Consider the following 17,600-nt stretch of genomic DNA (forward strand, 5'->3'; position numbering starts at 1 on the left):
CCAAATGCATCAATACATTTTACGTGTTAGCTAATATATGAAATTTGTGAATAATATGAAGAGATTATTGCTAACGCACATAAGATATCAAAATAAAAATCCTTTTAACTCATACTAATCTTTTCTGCAACAAAGGCACATAAATGTATATAAATACTTGAAATTAAATTAAGGTAATTTGTATAATACCAAACGAATCTATGCATAAAAAGGTGTATAATAATACCAATGAGAATGATTGGAACAATTGCAACAAACACATGTAATTTATACTTTTAGAAATCATTTTTCCACATACATGCACACGTATTCACTGTCGCTTACACGTCTGTGTGTGTGTGTGTCCTCCAACTAAAAATGCTATGCAAACACAATTAAAGAAAATTTCTCTGGCCTGTATGTTACATATGTATACATGAAATATTAGCGTATGTATTGGAGTACATACGTAGAAACATTTCTTGCATATACTGCTTAGGGGCATATATTTTCATATTACGTACGTGTATACAAATGTACGTACCATATATATATATATATACATATCTGTAATTCTGTACATGTATACAGGAATATGTTCGACATATAAAGTACAACAATATAATTTAGATGATATATATAGAGATAGGTACGTATTTACACATACGCGCGCGCGCACACACATATATATATATATACACAAGGTATACACACGTAATAAATATATACACTCACACAGCAGCCACGCACATACATACGCGCTCGTAAGACGTATGTAGGCACATAGCATGCATGTATACACATTATATACATACACGTATATGCATATACGTGCATAAACCTGTTATATGCATATATATACCTATATATGTATGTGTGTGCGTATATATATATACTATATACATATGTATAACAGATTGTAAAACGTAAAATCTAAAGAAGCAAGAAATCAGAAACAAATGAGCTGTTTGCCGAATAGATTGAAAACATTAATAGCCAAAGTATAAATGGTACACTACTGAGAAAGAAGAGAAATTTAGCACTTACTTTGTAGGTTCGGTGCCCGGAAAATATTTCAGTCTAGACGAAGATATTTCGTTGGCGCACAGAACGGGCAGAGCGAGTACCGCTCCGCTGGTGGGCTATTCCCGCGAGCGGCGCTACTCCCCCAGATTTGGAGGGCACAGTGCTGCTGATGCGCTCATCGAAACCCAGTTCACAGTTGTACGTGTGAAAAGACCCTTTCACATTTTTTTAATCAAAGGTGGAAAAAGATTATTTATAATTTATATGCCTGTTCATTTATTCTGACTTAAATATTCATATACGATTTGTTTATAATTCATAATGTTGAAATATTGTTTACCAATCCGAGAAGATACAATTTAGTATAAACATGGATAAATTTGTGCGTAACGTTATCTAAACATTTCTTATTACCGTATCCGTAATAGTATAGCTTGCGTCATAGATAATTAAATACATTCAACGATAATATTTTTAAAAATATTTCGTTTCACTTTTTCTTGGATAGATTGATATAATTATATTATTGTGCAGAAAAATTTCTACTCTAAGAAAATATTCAGCAACAAGAATGGAGCAGGTCCTATTTACACTTATACGTGATATATTCAATATTAAATATTTGTTAAACAACTAACCTGAGGGTACTTTGTTTGTGACCATTGTTGTAGTTTTTCATATCCAATCTATATGATATAAAATAATTCAATTCGGTTTAATTTACTGCGGTCTTCCAATTTTTGTACAGCATGTATTTTAATGCATAAGTTGGAACATACACACACACTAAGAAGCATAACTGTAGGCATCCGCAAAATAGAAGGGGAATCCTTACTTACTGCTACTCACAGTGGTGCTCATTAGAATTTGCCTGACTCCGTACACTCTACGAGAATGCAGTAACGATTAAAAAGCAATCGTTTTCGTACTTCGAAAATCTCTTATTTTGCATTAATTTCATTTTTAGTTGCGAGTTTTTTTTAAATTTCGATCAATGTAACAGGATAAAAAGGTTTTCTTCTATCCGATACAAATTTTCGAAAAAGTTTCTAATAATCTGACATATTGAGACAATATTTATACGTATAATAATTGATGCGTAGAAAAAAATCTCTCATAGTTCAGCGTATTTGAACAGCTGTAAATTATGTGCGTAACATGTTACTGACACACGTTGTTCAATCAATATCTTGGTTAGTCACATTTTCATCAAGAAAATCTTATCATCCGTTGATAGTGTTCTTGTAGAAATTAGAAATGTAATAAAGAGATAAGAAAATTTGTTTGTTGAATCCGTAATTAAGGCATCAAAATATCGCACTAACATGACTTTTGAAAACTTCGAACTGGTGACAAATTTCGTGAATTAATCGAACAGTTTTTAGATGTAATAATAACTCATAACCAATTCCAAATGGGCAAGCAATTCACTAAGCTTTCATTGGTAGGTACCTGTGCATACTTGATGTTTATGTGTTTTATGTAAGTGAACTAGAATACACTGGAGGACTACAGAATGGCGATGAAGATAAAAAGAGTACCTAACAAAAAGATGTGAACTATATTATTGTCTGTTACAATTAATAACTTAAAGTGCATACAAAAATATTTGTTAGAAATATCATTTATACAAAATTTTTTAAAGTTTCAAAACTGAAAAAATTATTTCTATTTAATGATGCAACTGTGTTTCTATAATACTATGTACAATTATTATATAGTTTGAAAAATGAAAACGAAACCAAACTTAATAGTGACGTGACTACGATTGTGTACTGAACTACTGGTAAATTATTAAAAATCAAAGTTTGCCAATGGCAATGTGTGAAACTAAGTTTGTGCTGTCATTCTTAAGTGTGGTACAACATGGTGTCCTGTACTCGGGCAATTCTAACTTAGGTGCGCCGGTATGGCGGATTGTCATAATTCGAAGAGATTTTTAATGTATAATATCCATTAAATAAAACTAAAATTGTAATTTATATATTGTCTGTATAATCGTGAGCAGTAAAAAGATATATTCTATATATATATATATATATATGAACATGAATATGTAGTGTTTATAAAACTTTATGTTTATAAATTACACCAAATTTATATCGGTACATAAGTATTTAATCTATATTACATAACATTTTTAGACGTATTTTTTCAACATAAGTAGGATCAAGTAAATGTCATAAAATGTGACAAATAATTATTATTTATTTAGTTATTGTGTCCTACATACATACATCGATGAAGATCGATGAATTATACGGTTTAATATGAATTTCTGCAAATTTTTTGCAGATCTTTTCGAGGAATTTGATTTTGAGAAAAGTAAATTATTGAAATGTGAACAATTTTCTGATCTAATTGTCAAAACTATGAATAATTTCCACGTACAACTTTGCTATACATTTTCCTAAGTGCAATGGTATATTATCTATAACATTATGAACACTTAAACATGCTTAAACAATTTTTTCAAGTATTTTTCAATTTATTTAAAAAAGTCAGAATTCTGCATGTCATGAACTGCCGCCAACGATTTTCAACACCAGCGATAGTTTTATGTTTACCATAATGCAATGCAGTCGTCTAGATGTCGATATTATGCACACTAACAGTAACTTCAATACATTGGTATTCACTAAATATTCATTTTAACAACCGTCGAAAATTCTGACTGTAATTGTTATAAAAAGAAAAAAGTATTTACTATTGTGAGCAACATCTTGTCTCTTGAAGAGTTATCATTTTATTTTGTCTTTCAAGAATGAAATTATATTCTAATGGCGTCATGTTCTCTTTAAACATTCTTTAAACTTGTTTACTTGCTGAATTTGAGAGAATTTGTTGGATAATTGTATGCAAAGTTGAAAATTTGCCTCTTTTTCAAAATCTGAGGCTGATGGGGGAGAATCCTCCGAATTCATTTCCATTATTATTTCCATAATAATCATCTACTGGTTGTCGAAACGCAAGGAAAATTTAAAATTTGTTGGTTAATACTATTATACTCAATTTTACTCTTAGAATAACTATTCTTACAATTAGCAAAAGACTCTCAGTTACTGTAATTTATTGTATAAATAATATGATACTAATTTCATATTATTTTATCGTGTAATTTATACCAAAATATTAAAGCTACACAAGTTCTAATAAAATGAAAATCAATGAAAAATCTATAATTCACGAAATAGAATATTACGTCATCGTAAAAAATTTTCGCCTGATAAATTGACTCTTCGATAGAAATTCAATAAAATGACTTTATCACCAACTCACTACCCTGATAACGTTACCAGATATGAAACTTCCTTTGCTACATTTAGGACTATTAAATAACGTAGACTTAAAAACTAAATAAATCCTTCCAAATTGTTCTAAGATAAAATGTAGAAATTTCTTATATGTAACATAATTGTACAGAATGTAAACAGCAAGAACGTGTAGTCAAACATATTTTATGCAAACGAAGAGTCTTTCATAGATTGAGCTAGAATATTTAGTTTTCGTTTAAGACACTGATGAAGGTGCTTAAAATGTTTAAATTCGAACAATAAAGAAATATGCGTTTCACGCTATTATCGATCCGTTAAAGGTGCTACTACCTATGATGGAAGCACAAGAGTCTTTCCTATAGAGTGAACGAGTGGACTAACATCTGTGCGTGTAGTACATAGATAGAAGTGCGTGCTATTCTCTTGGGCGCACGTCTGCCCTTCACTGTGACAATTTGCCGGTATGATTACCAATACTGCATATTGCGTATTTCTGCATTTTTCATCTTTTCCTCTTAATCATCATCACATTGTTCAAATAATATTATTTCCGCAAAGAAACAAAACCTACATTATTTCCTCAACTACATTTGCTATTTGAACGTACATACGTATAAAAAAAATAATTACGATATAATATTATGTATAGTTATATAAATTGTATATATGATACAACGTTTATATTTTATACTTGTCAACTTAAGTTTACCCGTATTAATTCTACAGCATTTTCAATATGTTACTACTTATGCAAATTATAATATTAGGAGACTATACATATTATTGCTTTATATCATTACTGCATACTACAAATAATGTAATATAAATGACTTATACGACGATTATCAATCATCTAGCCCAATGGCTAGACCACAAATATTACAATTCTTTTTGCCTACAATATTTTCCTTTATTTACAATATGTATATTGGATAATTTTAAATATAATTATGTTAAACCTGTTAAATATGGTTCTCCTTCAAGATGTTCATTATATATTGTTTCCTACAATATAATATGTTGATAATCTTGACATAAAATATATGTATATTAATCACAAAATGAACTTTGATATGTACCTTTTTTCACTTAAATTTTCTAACAAAGATTGTACTGAAGTAATTGATTTTCAAGCCATGTCCTATGCTTTTTTTTATGTTTTAACTTTATATAATATAGAATTCCTATATCCAATATCCATCAGAATTCCTATAGTCACACTATGCATAAGGTAGATAGTGAAATTTATTTTGATTGTTATTACTGGATGTTTCCTGCCAAATATATTGAATAGTCAACATGTCGCTTAATGTTTCTACTGTTTTAATCCATTCCATTTCTTCTATGTTGACTCCGCTTCATTCACTTTTTCAAAAACTAATAGACAAGAAACAAAGACTTCGCTTGAACAAAGAAAATGTTTGTGAAAGGAAATGAATACATGAAAAAAAGAAACATTTTTATTTATTCATTAACTTAAAGAGTATGATTCAGTTGAAAAATAGTTTTGTGAATCTGAACTCTATTTTCTAAAGTATAGTCTCTTCACATATAATTTTGTTTCAGTAGTAAAAAAAACGAATTCGTTTATATCATTATTTCAAAGAAAGCCTCTCATTTTCTGCAACACATTAGCTTGTATTTTATTTGTTTATTAAATAAAAAAAAGTTTTAGTGAAAGCATTTCTATATTTTGAAATGACTTTTTAATGTAATTTGCATTTATGTAAAGAAAGATTCAAGAGCATGGGGTTTAATAAAAATATATTTCATAAACCAATTTATAATTTCCTAAAACTGTGTATACTGAGATGTAAGAATAAAATACTCTCGTAGTATAATATTGAAAATAATCACATAATCATTTAATAAAATTATATGTATATGATTGAAATTAGTATGCTTCAGCTTTAGACTTCAAAAGTTTACACTAAAAAGCAACCCATTTCCGAATTTCGACAACTCCGACATGCAGGCAGAAATCGTTTTAACTAATTTTAATACTTTCATTTCAGGCATCGACAGTTTTCCTACGAATTTAATGCAACAACATCGCAGTTTTAAAGCCGATAACGCTGTAATGCCTCACTATAGTAAGCATGCTGCTCCACCATAGCAAGCATTTTTATCCCCACCATTTTAATGCGCGTGCAGGTCCGCGCAGTAGCTTTAGAAAGAGAACGGGAGATGATTGAGAAAGATAGAACGAAATCAGCGAATTCTATGTGTGAGTATTTACGCGGACGAGAAACCTAAGCCGTCTCACTTTATCGTGCTTGCGGTCTCACTCTTTTCGCGTATCCCTACGCCTGATGCTCCATCTGAAACACTCGGCGCGATATTCGACTTGTACTTTTCACCCCGTACGTTTCTCGTCCACACAGTCCAGCATATTTGCGACCGTCTTGAAACGACGATCACTTCTACAGTTATCAAAATTTTCGAAAACCCGTAAGCTACATTTCAGCTGGTATGGTATATTCAAATGGTATTTAGTTTATAAATCTACAGAATTTTTTAAATTCAGCCATTCTAGCACTTCAGCGGGTGGTGGTGGGGGCCTTCTCGGCCGAATTGCTTTGTCATTGCAAAGGCACAAGATCCGAGGCACGGGCCAAGAAGTGCGCGGTAATGATCTGCGCAAGATGAGACTGGTGGTGGGATTTAGCCCGGACGTGAAAGTATAGCGCGAGGTTCAAATTCCAGAATTATGGGCTGCGATCGAACCATAAAAACAACAACCTCCTGTGTTCCACAGGCTCCTCTATTTAACACTAGACTGTCGCGTCACCCATATGTGGGTTACAGAATTATTTAAAAATGCTAGAAAAGATAACTGATGTCATGTAACTTCGCTTTGCAATTTTAATTCAATTTTATAAAACTCTTGAGGTTTCTGGCGTCAAACTGTTAATAATAAAGGCCCTTTTCGAGGCCTCAAATTCGTGCAAGCAAAAAAATTCGTCATTCACTCCAGAAGTAAGAATATCGATGCCCCAATAAAATACAATTTTTTATGTAAGCCAGACTCACAAACAACACAGCCATTTCCTTATATTCCTAGTTTAGTTGTAGATTGCGGATCAAAATTTCTACTAGACATTTTGGAATTGTTTCATATTGTTTTTTAATCTTTTTTGCCGGTAAATTGTTCCAATCTTCAATAATTCTTAACTCTAATTCTCTAAAACTCTGAGTTTGAGATTTTTTATGTAGATAATTACTAACTTGAATATGTAGTCTATCTAAAACAATATGAATGCAACTTTCAGCTTTATTTTTCAAATTTTTAGAAGTAAAAATCGTATAAAATTACGAAATTATTCGTTGTTTTCGAAAATCCTTCTCGTAAAGTAGAACATTGATTACTGGCTATCTCAGTTGACAAGTGCTGGGATGGCTGAATATAAAAAATTCTGTACATTCATAAACTACATACCATTAGCTAAAATGTAGCTTACGGGTTTTCGGACATTTTAATAACTGTAGAAGTGATTGTCGTTTCAAGACGTTCGCAAATACGCTGGACTGTGTGAACGAGAAGCGTACGAAGTGAAAAATACAAGTCGAATATCGCGCCAAGTTCAGATGGAGCGCCAGGCGTACGGATGCGCGAGAAGAGTGGAACTGCGAGCATGGTAAGGTGAAACAAGCTACATTGGTCATCAGTGTGACTTGTTTCGCTTGTGGTTGTCTGATGTCGTGCTCTCTTGCTCACTCGCCACTTCCTCTTTTTGTCTAGAGCCGTGAGGGCAACACTGTTTAGCTGTGAAGCATGAACCAATCAGTTTTCTCTACCTGCTTCATATTTTTAAGTTGGTTACCCCCGCTTCGCTTATTATCGTGAGGCACTACTGTACATCTCGTATGTGTGAAAATGGCGCTTTCTTGTGCAAGTAAGCTTTTCTTCTTTTAATTAATATTTTTTAATTAGATGTACAGACCATATATTTATGTTATATTCACGTAGATAATTTACAGCAAATGATTTGAAATGAATCGTATTTTTTGATAAATATTGAGGCCGATGCCGGCAAGCACTGAATATAACCTAAAATGCTTCATATTGCTGTCGCTGTCTTCTACAACTAAATGAATTTTTAGTTTCCAATGAAGTGCCGGAGCACCCCGTCATATCACCTTTGTCGGGCTCCATATTCGAAAGGCGTTTAATCGAGAAGTACGTGAATGAAAATGGAGTCGATCCTATAACAGGAAAAGAATTAACCATTGAACAGCTTATCGATGTCAAAAGTATGTTGTTAAATCTTTATCTTGGACAGGCTATTTTCCATTAATATTCACTTCTTACGTTTTCTTACAGCTACTCCTATAGTTAAGCCTAAACCACCAAGTGCAACATCTATCCCAGCTATATTAAAAATTCTGCAAGATGAATGGGACGCTGTGATGTTACATTCTTTTACGCTTAGACAGCAGCTTCAGACAGCTAGGCAAGAATTATCTCATGCCTTGTATCAACATGATGCAGCTTGCCGTGTAATTGCTAGACTGACAAAAGAAGTTACTGCAGCAAGAGAAGCTTTGGCTACTTTGAAACCACAAGCTGGAATTGTGCAAGCTACCACCATTCCACAACCTGTATGAAAAACATATATTATGATTATGTATAATTCTTCCTAATTATCCTTCAGCTTGTAAACAAAAGTGGACAATTTGGAAAGAGGAAATATGATTATTCAAGCCTTGTGCCTTGTTTTTATAGTTGTTAACAATCGGTGTTTATTTACAAGTTGAAAGACAATTGGGGAGAATTTATATTGTAGGAAGACCTGTATTATAAAACGCTCTATTACAGGCAGTTGCAGTTGAAGCTGGTGGCACTGCAGCTCAACCCATGGAACAAGCTGGTATTACTGAGGATGTAATACAGAAACTTCAAGAAAGGGCTACAGTGCTCACACAGGAAAGGAAACGCCGCGGACGTTCAGTCCCTGAAGATTTAATGCCGCAAGATAGTATTCGCGCTTTTCAGACACTTGCGTCACATCCTGTAACTTTCTTTGCTCAATTTTGGTTTATTGAAAGCTTCTGAGCATATTATCATAATTTTTATTTGTTCAAGGGTCTTCACTCTGCCAGCGTACCTGGTATACTAGCATTAGATATTCATAGTGCAGATACCAGTAAGATTTTAACTGGTGGTGCTGATAAAAATGCCACAGTATTCAATAAAGACACGGAGCAAGTAGTTGCCATATTAAAAGGACATACCAAAAAGGTATACAAATCGTTCCTGTATTTCTATGTCTTTAGAATCTCTTGGTACTCATGGACTGTATTTTAATATCGCCAGGTTACAAGAGTAATTTATCACCCTGAAGAAGATATAGTAATGACTGCATCGCCTGACACTACAATACGAGTATGGAATGTAGGCACTAGTCAAACGACATTGTTATTGAAGGCTCACGATGCTCCCGTAACTGGCCTCTCTTTACATCCGACTGGCGATTATTTGTTGAGTTCCTCGCTGGACCAACATTGGGCATTCTCAGATATTCGTACTGGCAGATTACTAACTAAGGTATATTATATAAAAAAATTAGTAAATTTCATCCAGATTCTACAATATATTCTGACGTATTTTTTATTCTATTCTAGGTCGCCGGTCAAGTTAGTCAACCTTTGACTACGGCTCAGTTCCATCCCGATGGATTGATTTTCGGCACCGGTACTGCGGATTCACAGGTGAAGATTTGGGATTTGAAAGAACAATCAAACGTAGCGAATTTCCCCGGCCACTCGGGACCAATTACAGCAATTAGTTTTTCTGAAAACGGTTACTACTTAGCCACTGCTGCTGAAGACTCTTGTGTGAAATTGTGGGATTTACGCAAGTTGAAAAACTTCAAGACACTTCAATTAGAAGAATCATATGAGGTCAAAGATATTTGCTTCGATCAAAGCGGCACATATTTAGCAGTCGCTGGAACAGACGTGAGGTGAATACCGCGTCCATTGATCGTTCGATTTTTATTGAATTATATTATTACTTATTTGTATTCTGTTTCAGAGTGTACTTGTGCAAGCAATGGCAAGAACTGAAAGTGCTCAATGATCACACAGCAGCCGCGACCGGTGTCCGTTTTGGAAAGCATGCACAGTACATAGCATCAACTAGTATGGACAGGACATTAAAACTTTACGGACTACCTTAAATACATAGTTATAAAATCATATTAATTTAAGCACAATTTAAATTAGAGCCTGTAGCATAAGCTTATTACGATGAAAAGTGGCGAGTGTTTCTAATATTTGTATTATTTGATTCATACATAGTATTTCCACTTTCAAATACGTTAAATGAATTTACAGTAAAATAGATAAGTCTTACATTTATTCTGAATGTTACTTAAAACTAGTTTTGAAGTCTTGCTTCTGTTCTACTATCAACACAAAGATAATGTTTTATACATTTTTTTAAATCATCCTTAAATCACTAACAAGAAATTTTACAATAAAGTATCGACTAAAGCCAAATCATATTTATTATACCATTTATAGAAATTGTAAGGTGTCGAGACGTATACATGTTGTTAACTGTTAATGAATTCGTTTCGAATATTTTGTAAGACAAAGTACAAATGTCGTATAGCAGTGCGTGATATTATAAAACCAACATTGTATAGGTAATTATTTTTATAAAGAAATGTGTATGACACAGAATTTCTTGACTGTACTTTACCTCCACTCAGGATACTTTTCCTAATATTTAGGATACTTTACCTTTACCTAAATAAAGATACTTTTCGCAATTACTTTTCTTAATATTTTAAACAATTCGTTTATTTAAATATGTAGTATTTATAAAATCTTGATTTTGTAACGTCGTAAAGTACATTATTGTTTTCTAGTGAGTGGTTATATCGCAATGTCAACTGATAACCACAGATGACCAGCTGACAATGTTTTGGCAGTAGCATATTTTGTATATTAAAAATTAACAGGTAGCAATCAAAACTAATTTAGGAACGATAAGGAACAATTAAAAAATAATTTTTTACGACATTCAACAATGAAACATTACAACTTTTAATTATTGGACTGCAATGACGAAAGTTGCGACCGCCTGATGATTTTTAGGCAATTTTCCAATTGTAGAAGTAAACAATTACAAATAATTACAGAACGATAATCAACAATTAAAGAATAATTCTTTGATAGGTCATACAGAACGTTTTACGCGTTATTTCAGAAATTTCGTATTATTAAAAGTCTCCAGCCTCTCGTGGAAGCCTCTAGTCGCCCCGAAAAAGTTTTTGGGAATTTCTGAAAAACTACGAAAAAACAATTACAGATAAATAATGGACAATTAAAGAGCAATTGTTTAAGCCATCATACATTGAGTTAGAGCAATTTTTTTAATATTTACACTAATTGAAATTTGGCAGCCATGAACGGCACGAGTTTCTTATACATCTGTTTATAATTTTTTTTGTATTTGTTTATAATATATCTTATACATTTGTTTATTGATAAAATTGTCGTCTATGGAATGCTGAGCAATTGGTTAGATGAAAACTATTCCAACGTTCACTTTTACAGTACTATCATTAAACACTGATCACCTATTCAATAATATGTATTTACGGACGAACTTCTCTGGGTTAATATGTATGGCCCTGAAAAGAGCTGTTAAGGACAAGTTACTTCAAATGACCTCAGGTTAAATTTCCGACTATTAATATAATTATAGGACATCCTGTATATACGATCTCAACCTTACGTTTTACATTCAAATTTCCCTCTTGTCGCCTTTTATTTGGAGCATATAATATAGTAGCGCTATCGTAATTGTAAGTAGTAGATATCAGTAGTTTATGTTTACCACAGTCATACAATGAGGCAACATGACATCTCAAAAAGGATAAGTGAGCAATTGAAACTAATTGATGAGTAATTATAGGCAATTAAAGAGCATTTTTCGAGCTATATTTCATTAATATTGGTTATTATCGTGAACCAGCTTCACACAAATCACGTTGATTGAATATTGGGATTGGCTATGCTACTTTCGCCTCTATGTTATTTTGTATAGTTTTGTTCACACTGGGCGCCATTTTGAAGTGTTTGATTTCAAATTGTTTCCGTTAAGTGGGTAGTAGGTAGTTGATTCAACGTTTTGTTAACGCGACGTTTATATAGTGTAAAATGTTGAATTTCCGAGATAAGTATAAAAGCAAACGCTTCGGGTTTGCAAACGTGGACGTGTCTCGAGCTATTCGTGCTGATAAAGATGAAAATCGGCGTAAAACTGAAAGAACTAAAGTTTTTAACAAAAACAGAAATATACCAAACACTACAATGAATGTATCAGTGAAAGAAGGTTTGTGAAATACTTGATAATATTTAATATATTCTGATTTATGTCAGTGTTGCTTATTGCACAATTAAATTTTCATTTTAGAAACAGCAGTACCTCCGGCAGTTGAAAGTCGCTCGGTAAGACTACGGAAATGGATACAAGAACGTGATAGAAAGAGAAAACTGGAGCAAGCCAAAAAGAAACGTCCTTTCGTAGTTGGAATCGTACATCATAAAGTATACTCTCCAATTACAAAAGATGAACAACTTATTTCAACCACTAATAGTAAGAAGGTATATAAATCGAATATACCAATGATGCCCCTGGTTCAAAAGAAGAAAATTACAAAAGTTACAGAAAAAAGATTAATGCATAGAGCACAGTTACACAGAATAATCAAAAATTCAGTAACAAATTCTAAATCTGTGAAAAATGAACAACCTGAGATTCCAAAGGAACAGGAACAGTCGTTTGCTTCTGCAAATTATAAATTTAAGCCACCAGAAGGGTTGCGTAAAATTCCTTTATTTGGTCGGGTCACAAATAGTATAAATGGTGTATTAAACGAATCATTATTCTTCCCAAAAGCCTCCATAGCCAATCAAAGAAGTGGAAATACAAACTTTTCTGTAGAACCAATAAATATCACAACATTAAATACATCTTATACTATTGAGAAAAAGCAAGATGATACCACAGAAGAAGAAGCTACCGAACCATTTGTATTGAAATTATCTTCTGATGATGAGGAAGTGTTTAATACAGTTAATAGATATAATACTAGAAGTAAAAAGAATAGCTACAATAATGGCAATAATGTTAGTGAGAAAAATGAAAAATTGAATGATCTCAAAAGAGGTGAAAACCTAAGTGATTCTAAGAAAAAAGAAAAACATGAGGATTCCAAGAAAAATGAAAAACTGGATGATTCCAAGAAAAATGAAAAACTGAACGATTCCAAGAAAAATGAAAAACTGAACAATTCCAAAAAAAATGAAAAACTGAACAATTCCAAGAAAAATAAAAAACTGAACGATTTCAAGAAAAATGAAAAACTGAACAATTCCAAGAAAAATAAAAAACTGAACAATTCCAAAAAAAATGAAAAACTGAACAATTCCAAGAAAAATGAAAAACTGAACGATTCCAAGAAAAATGAAAAACTAAACGATTCCAAGAAAAATGAAAAAATGAACGATTCCAAGAAAAATGAAAAACTGAACGATTCTAAGAAAAATGAAAAAGTTAATGACTCCAAGAGAAATAACAAGGGGAGTGAAGAACTTCATGACACTAAGAATGAAAAACTGAATGACTCTAAGAAAAATAAAAAAATGAATAACAGATTATGCGACGGTAATAGTGACAATGAAAGTAATGAAAAATATGAAGATGATGTTGCAAGGGGTAATAAAGTAATAAATAATAGTATTAAAGATACTTATGATACAATAAACAATAGTTCTAAGGAAACACATCCTTCTTCTAACAATGGTACACCTAAGTCAGCACAAGATTCTTCTAATGAACCAATTTTTCTGTCACCATATGTAGTGTCCAGTCGTGGAAAGTCCAATGCTAGAAAAGAGCAGCAAATGAAGCGTGGTTTTAGTCTTCATCATACACCAAGTGACTATATTCCTACTAAAGAGTCTGTTATGGAAAATCTGAATATTTCAATTGAAGGAGAAGAACGTACAGCACAATACTTTGAGTTTCTCTTAAACAGAGAAATAGATAGGCAAAACGAATTATGTGATAAATGGACAAAGATAAAAGACGAGCCAGGGATTACAGAAGATGCTAAATCTCAAATTAATCAAGCTATTGGTCAAACGAACTTGTTAATGAATAAAAAGTTTGCAAGATTTCGTAATTTAGTTACTGACTGTGCCACTGGAAAAGGAGAAATGTTAGTCACATCCAACGATCTGCAAGGTTTCTGGGACTTGATGCATATAGAAGTAGAGAATTGTAATTTGCGATTTGAAAAGTTAGAACAACTGCGTTTGCGAGGATGGGAAGAGGAACAAGTAATTGCTGCTGATAAATCTCGCACAAAAAAGAAAGTAGCTGTGAGAACAAAAACAGTACAAAGATCAAATACAAGATCAAATGGCATTAAAGAATTTTTAGCAAAAAGAAAGCAGAATATAGTTGAAGAAACGCAAAATAATAATGATATAGGGAATCTGGGAATCTTAAATAATAAAAGATTAAGTAATAAATATAAAAGCAATGAAAATAGTCCAAATTTAAAACACAAATCGGGAACACCTGATAAAACTAAATTAAGTTTGTTGCGAAAAGTGCAATTGTCTGAAACAAGGAAGCATAGCAGTCCTTTAACTGTTATGAAAATAAGTCAAATGTGTAAAACACCTGAAATTCAGTTAGATGATTCCATATCTTACATTAATTCTCATCAGACACGAGCAAAGAGTATATTAAAACAATCAAAATATTCAAATCAGGTAGATATTATGAAGCCAGCACACAAGGTTAATTTTGATGAAAAGGCAATTTTAAACAAAGAAGTAGTAGATAATGATACACAAACAAGGAGGGATTTAGCTGCTGCACTTGCTAGAATAGATAATCTTGACTTTTATTATGTTAATGATGAAACACCAATTCATGCAGAAAGGAAGCTAGCTTTTGATGATGACAGCTTTGAAGAGGGTCTAAATTTGTATGACTCCAACAGACATTCAGAATTGGAGAAGTCTAAAAATAAAAATATGGAAACAAAAGCTACAACAACATTACAGAAATCAATGTTGAATTCCAGTCCAAATACATTATTGCAAAGAGGAATGTTGACAAGACAGAATGGTCATGAAAATGATGAAATTCCATCATTGAGTATTATAGCTTCTACACCGTTTAAAGAAATTGTAGATAGTACAGATTTGAACGAGTGCAAACAGAAATTGCAAAGCACTATCTCTACGAATAAAGAAGAAAAAACAACTGAATATTCTGACAATATAAGAGTGTTAAGAAATAGAAGTATTATTTCAGAAAATACACCAATACAGAAAAGAAGATACTCTAAAAAGCTATCTATGAATGTGCATGAATCAGGATACAAAGAAAATAAAACTCCTACGAAAAGTAAAAGTTCACTTAAAGTTAATAGCAAAGATGATACACTCATTAATACAGAAGTAGATTTATATGATGCTATTCGTGGTATGAGTTTAAACGAAATAAGTGGGACACGAAAATCTAGCCGAAGAAGCGTCAAATTTTCTGGTAATAACAGTTCTGAACATATAGTTAATAATATGCTTTTGGTAAGTCCGAATTATTTAAATAAATGGATTTTATTATAGAAAGAGACTGCACTGGTTGCGTAGAAAAACCAACACTTCCTATGACTCCTCATGTTAGACGGAGTAGAGCACAGTCTACCGAGAAGAAAACGAGAAGTATGATAACTCAAGTACCAATTGAGACATTAGAAAAACGTAATTATACTTAACTGTTTTTGTTTCAATTTTTAGTTCGTGAATTTTTGTATTAACAATAATACATTTATTGCTTATTGCAGCCCCTGAACGGGTCCGTAGATCAAGAAGCAGGAAAGCATAATTGCAAAATCAAAATGTGAGTTTTAATCTTCATGTATTGTAAAAGCAGTTTATGAGCAATTGCAAATTTTCTTTGTTTCAGTAAACATATGTTTATGTTCTTTATCTCTATTTGTATGTTAATGATCACATTTTGTCCTGTATAATTTATGTAAAGAAAATCCAATTAATTTTATGGATGTCATTATTTAATGTTATAACTGTGGTAACATTTAATTCACATTTCATTGGATGCCACATATGGCATTTAATGAAATATTACAACTATGAATATTTGCTTATACGAACGCTAGTAATGAATGTGTCAGATTACCTGGCATATTGTATTTCATTGTATCTAACTGCACTATCTTACTCCTGTTAGTTATTAAAAATTTGTCAAAAAATGTATTGTTTAATCTAATTGCCGTATATCTCAAATAATAGTAAACATTTAAACAAGTTTCAACTCATATTGAAATCTAAGAGTCTGACACAAACTCGTACTATATCAAAGAACAAATCGGATTCTTTTGATACATGAACCGTTAAAACAAGATATGATAAAGGTTTTATTTTCGATTAAGGAAAAGTTTATTTTTGTTTATATAATACAATAACTGGAAAGTATTGAAGAAAATACAAAAACGAAAGAACTAAGGTATTAAATTCAAATAAAAGTACATTGGACATTACAAGTAATGGACAGCATTACAGATAATGTAACACTGAATGGAAATTTGTGAAATTATTCAATAATATTTAATATATTTTCATTTTTATAACTGTTGGTGATAAATTTTCGAAGTGGAAGAATTTTTACCATGTAAAAATTCTGGAAGATGAAGAAGAAATGAAAAATTGAACGCGAGGAACGAAACGTATTTATATCAATTTCAGTATCTGATATATATATATATAAATTAGTATGAAATTTTTATTGTACAATACATTTCCAATGTTTAATATAGATCTTATAATAGAAGTAAATATTTTTCAAATATTTAGTTTTTAAATAAACAATTAATGATAATGTAAAAGTTAATTTTTCTGATTATCCCGATTTTCCTCAAAAGTTGAGGTGAGCCCACCTGAGACACATCCGGTCAGCCTATCTTTTGGACATCCGAACCCTTTTACCTGCGCTTATCACGTACGCTGTTATAATTGTACATGCATTCGATCACGTACGCCACAATAACAAAAGGTATAAAAGGCCTCCCGAAGAGTAATAAAGCAGTCGTTCATTGGTAATCAAGCATAACACATTTCTTACCTTACCTTATCGACTCCGTATTATAATTACTAAATAAAACCGTCTTATATGTTCGAAGTTCCTATTTAAGTGCGGTAACTGTTTAAGTTTTATTTTTTTGTATACGTAGATAATATCCCCGTGACAATATGTATGGACTG

The 17,600-nt window shown here is 32.0% G+C and overlaps 3 protein-coding genes and 1 long non-coding RNA gene across 15 annotated transcripts in view; 2 read left to right on the forward strand and 2 right to left on the reverse strand.

Moving 5' to 3' along the window:
- gw (trinucleotide repeat containing adaptor protein gawky) overlaps positions 1 to 1,780 on the reverse strand; it is a 79,278-nt gene extending 77,498 nt beyond the window's left edge. For 5 of the 10 annotated variants that reach the window (XR_013032668.1, XR_013032667.1, XM_076518664.1 and 2 more), the window contains exons 1-2: positions 1,644 to 1,780; positions 1,027 to 1,220 (exon numbers count right to left, since the gene is read on the reverse strand). The gene's annotated coding sequence lies outside the window, so the exon portion shown is untranslated. The remainder of the gene's footprint in view (positions 1 to 1,026; positions 1,221 to 1,643) is intronic. The other 5 variants (XM_076518662.1, XM_076518663.1, XM_076518659.1 and 2 more) reach the window with 2 other exon arrangements.
- A 199-nt stretch (positions 1,781 to 1,979) lies between these two features.
- On the forward strand, positions 1,980 to 10,970 carry LOC117220657 (pre-mRNA-processing factor 19). Of its 2 annotated transcripts, XM_076518675.1 has the most exons (10): positions 1,980 to 4,741; positions 6,296 to 6,507; positions 8,023 to 8,176; positions 8,385 to 8,534; positions 8,605 to 8,882; positions 9,100 to 9,294; positions 9,367 to 9,522; positions 9,598 to 9,828; positions 9,906 to 10,246; positions 10,318 to 10,970. In XM_076518675.1, the coding sequence occupies exons 3-10, from the start codon at positions 8,158 to 8,160 to the stop codon at positions 10,460 to 10,462; spliced, it is 1,515 nt and encodes a 504-aa protein (XP_076374790.1). In that variant the 5' UTR covers positions 1,980 to 4,741; positions 6,296 to 6,507; positions 8,023 to 8,157; the 3' UTR covers positions 10,463 to 10,970. The 2 variants fall into 2 exon arrangements, with proteins under 2 accessions (XP_076374790.1, XP_033326749.1); XM_033470858.2 differs by lacking the exons at positions 1,980 to 4,741; positions 6,296 to 6,507 and having other exon boundaries at positions 7,501 to 8,176.
- On the reverse strand, positions 5,050 to 6,386 carry LOC143258799 (uncharacterized). Its single transcript, XR_013032670.1, has 2 exons — positions 5,360 to 6,386; positions 5,050 to 5,285 (listed from the first exon to the last, which is right to left on the reverse strand). It is a non-coding gene; the product is annotated as an uncharacterized LOC143258799 (long non-coding RNA).
- A 1,192-nt stretch (positions 10,971 to 12,162) lies between the features above and the next one.
- Positions 12,163 to 17,438, forward strand: LOC117220628 (uncharacterized). Of its 2 annotated transcripts, XM_076518670.1 has the most exons (5): positions 12,163 to 12,630; positions 12,712 to 15,867; positions 15,948 to 16,082; positions 16,166 to 16,221; positions 17,261 to 17,438. In XM_076518670.1, the coding sequence occupies exons 1-4, from the start codon at positions 12,456 to 12,458 to the stop codon at positions 16,204 to 16,206; spliced, it is 3,507 nt and encodes a 1,168-aa protein (XP_076374785.1). In that variant the 5' UTR covers positions 12,163 to 12,455; the 3' UTR covers positions 16,207 to 16,221; positions 17,261 to 17,438. The 2 variants fall into 2 exon arrangements, with proteins under 2 accessions (XP_076374785.1, XP_076374784.1); XM_076518669.1 differs by lacking the exon at positions 17,261 to 17,438 and having other exon boundaries at positions 12,164 to 12,630; positions 16,166 to 16,310.
- Positions 17,439 to 17,600: the final 162 nt, after the last annotated feature.

This window comes from Megalopta genalis, chromosome 2 (assembly GCF_051020955.1).
Source record: "Megalopta genalis isolate 19385.01 chromosome 2, iyMegGena1_principal, whole genome shotgun sequence".
NCBI classification, from domain to species: Eukaryota; Metazoa; Arthropoda; class Insecta; order Hymenoptera; family Halictidae; genus Megalopta; species Megalopta genalis.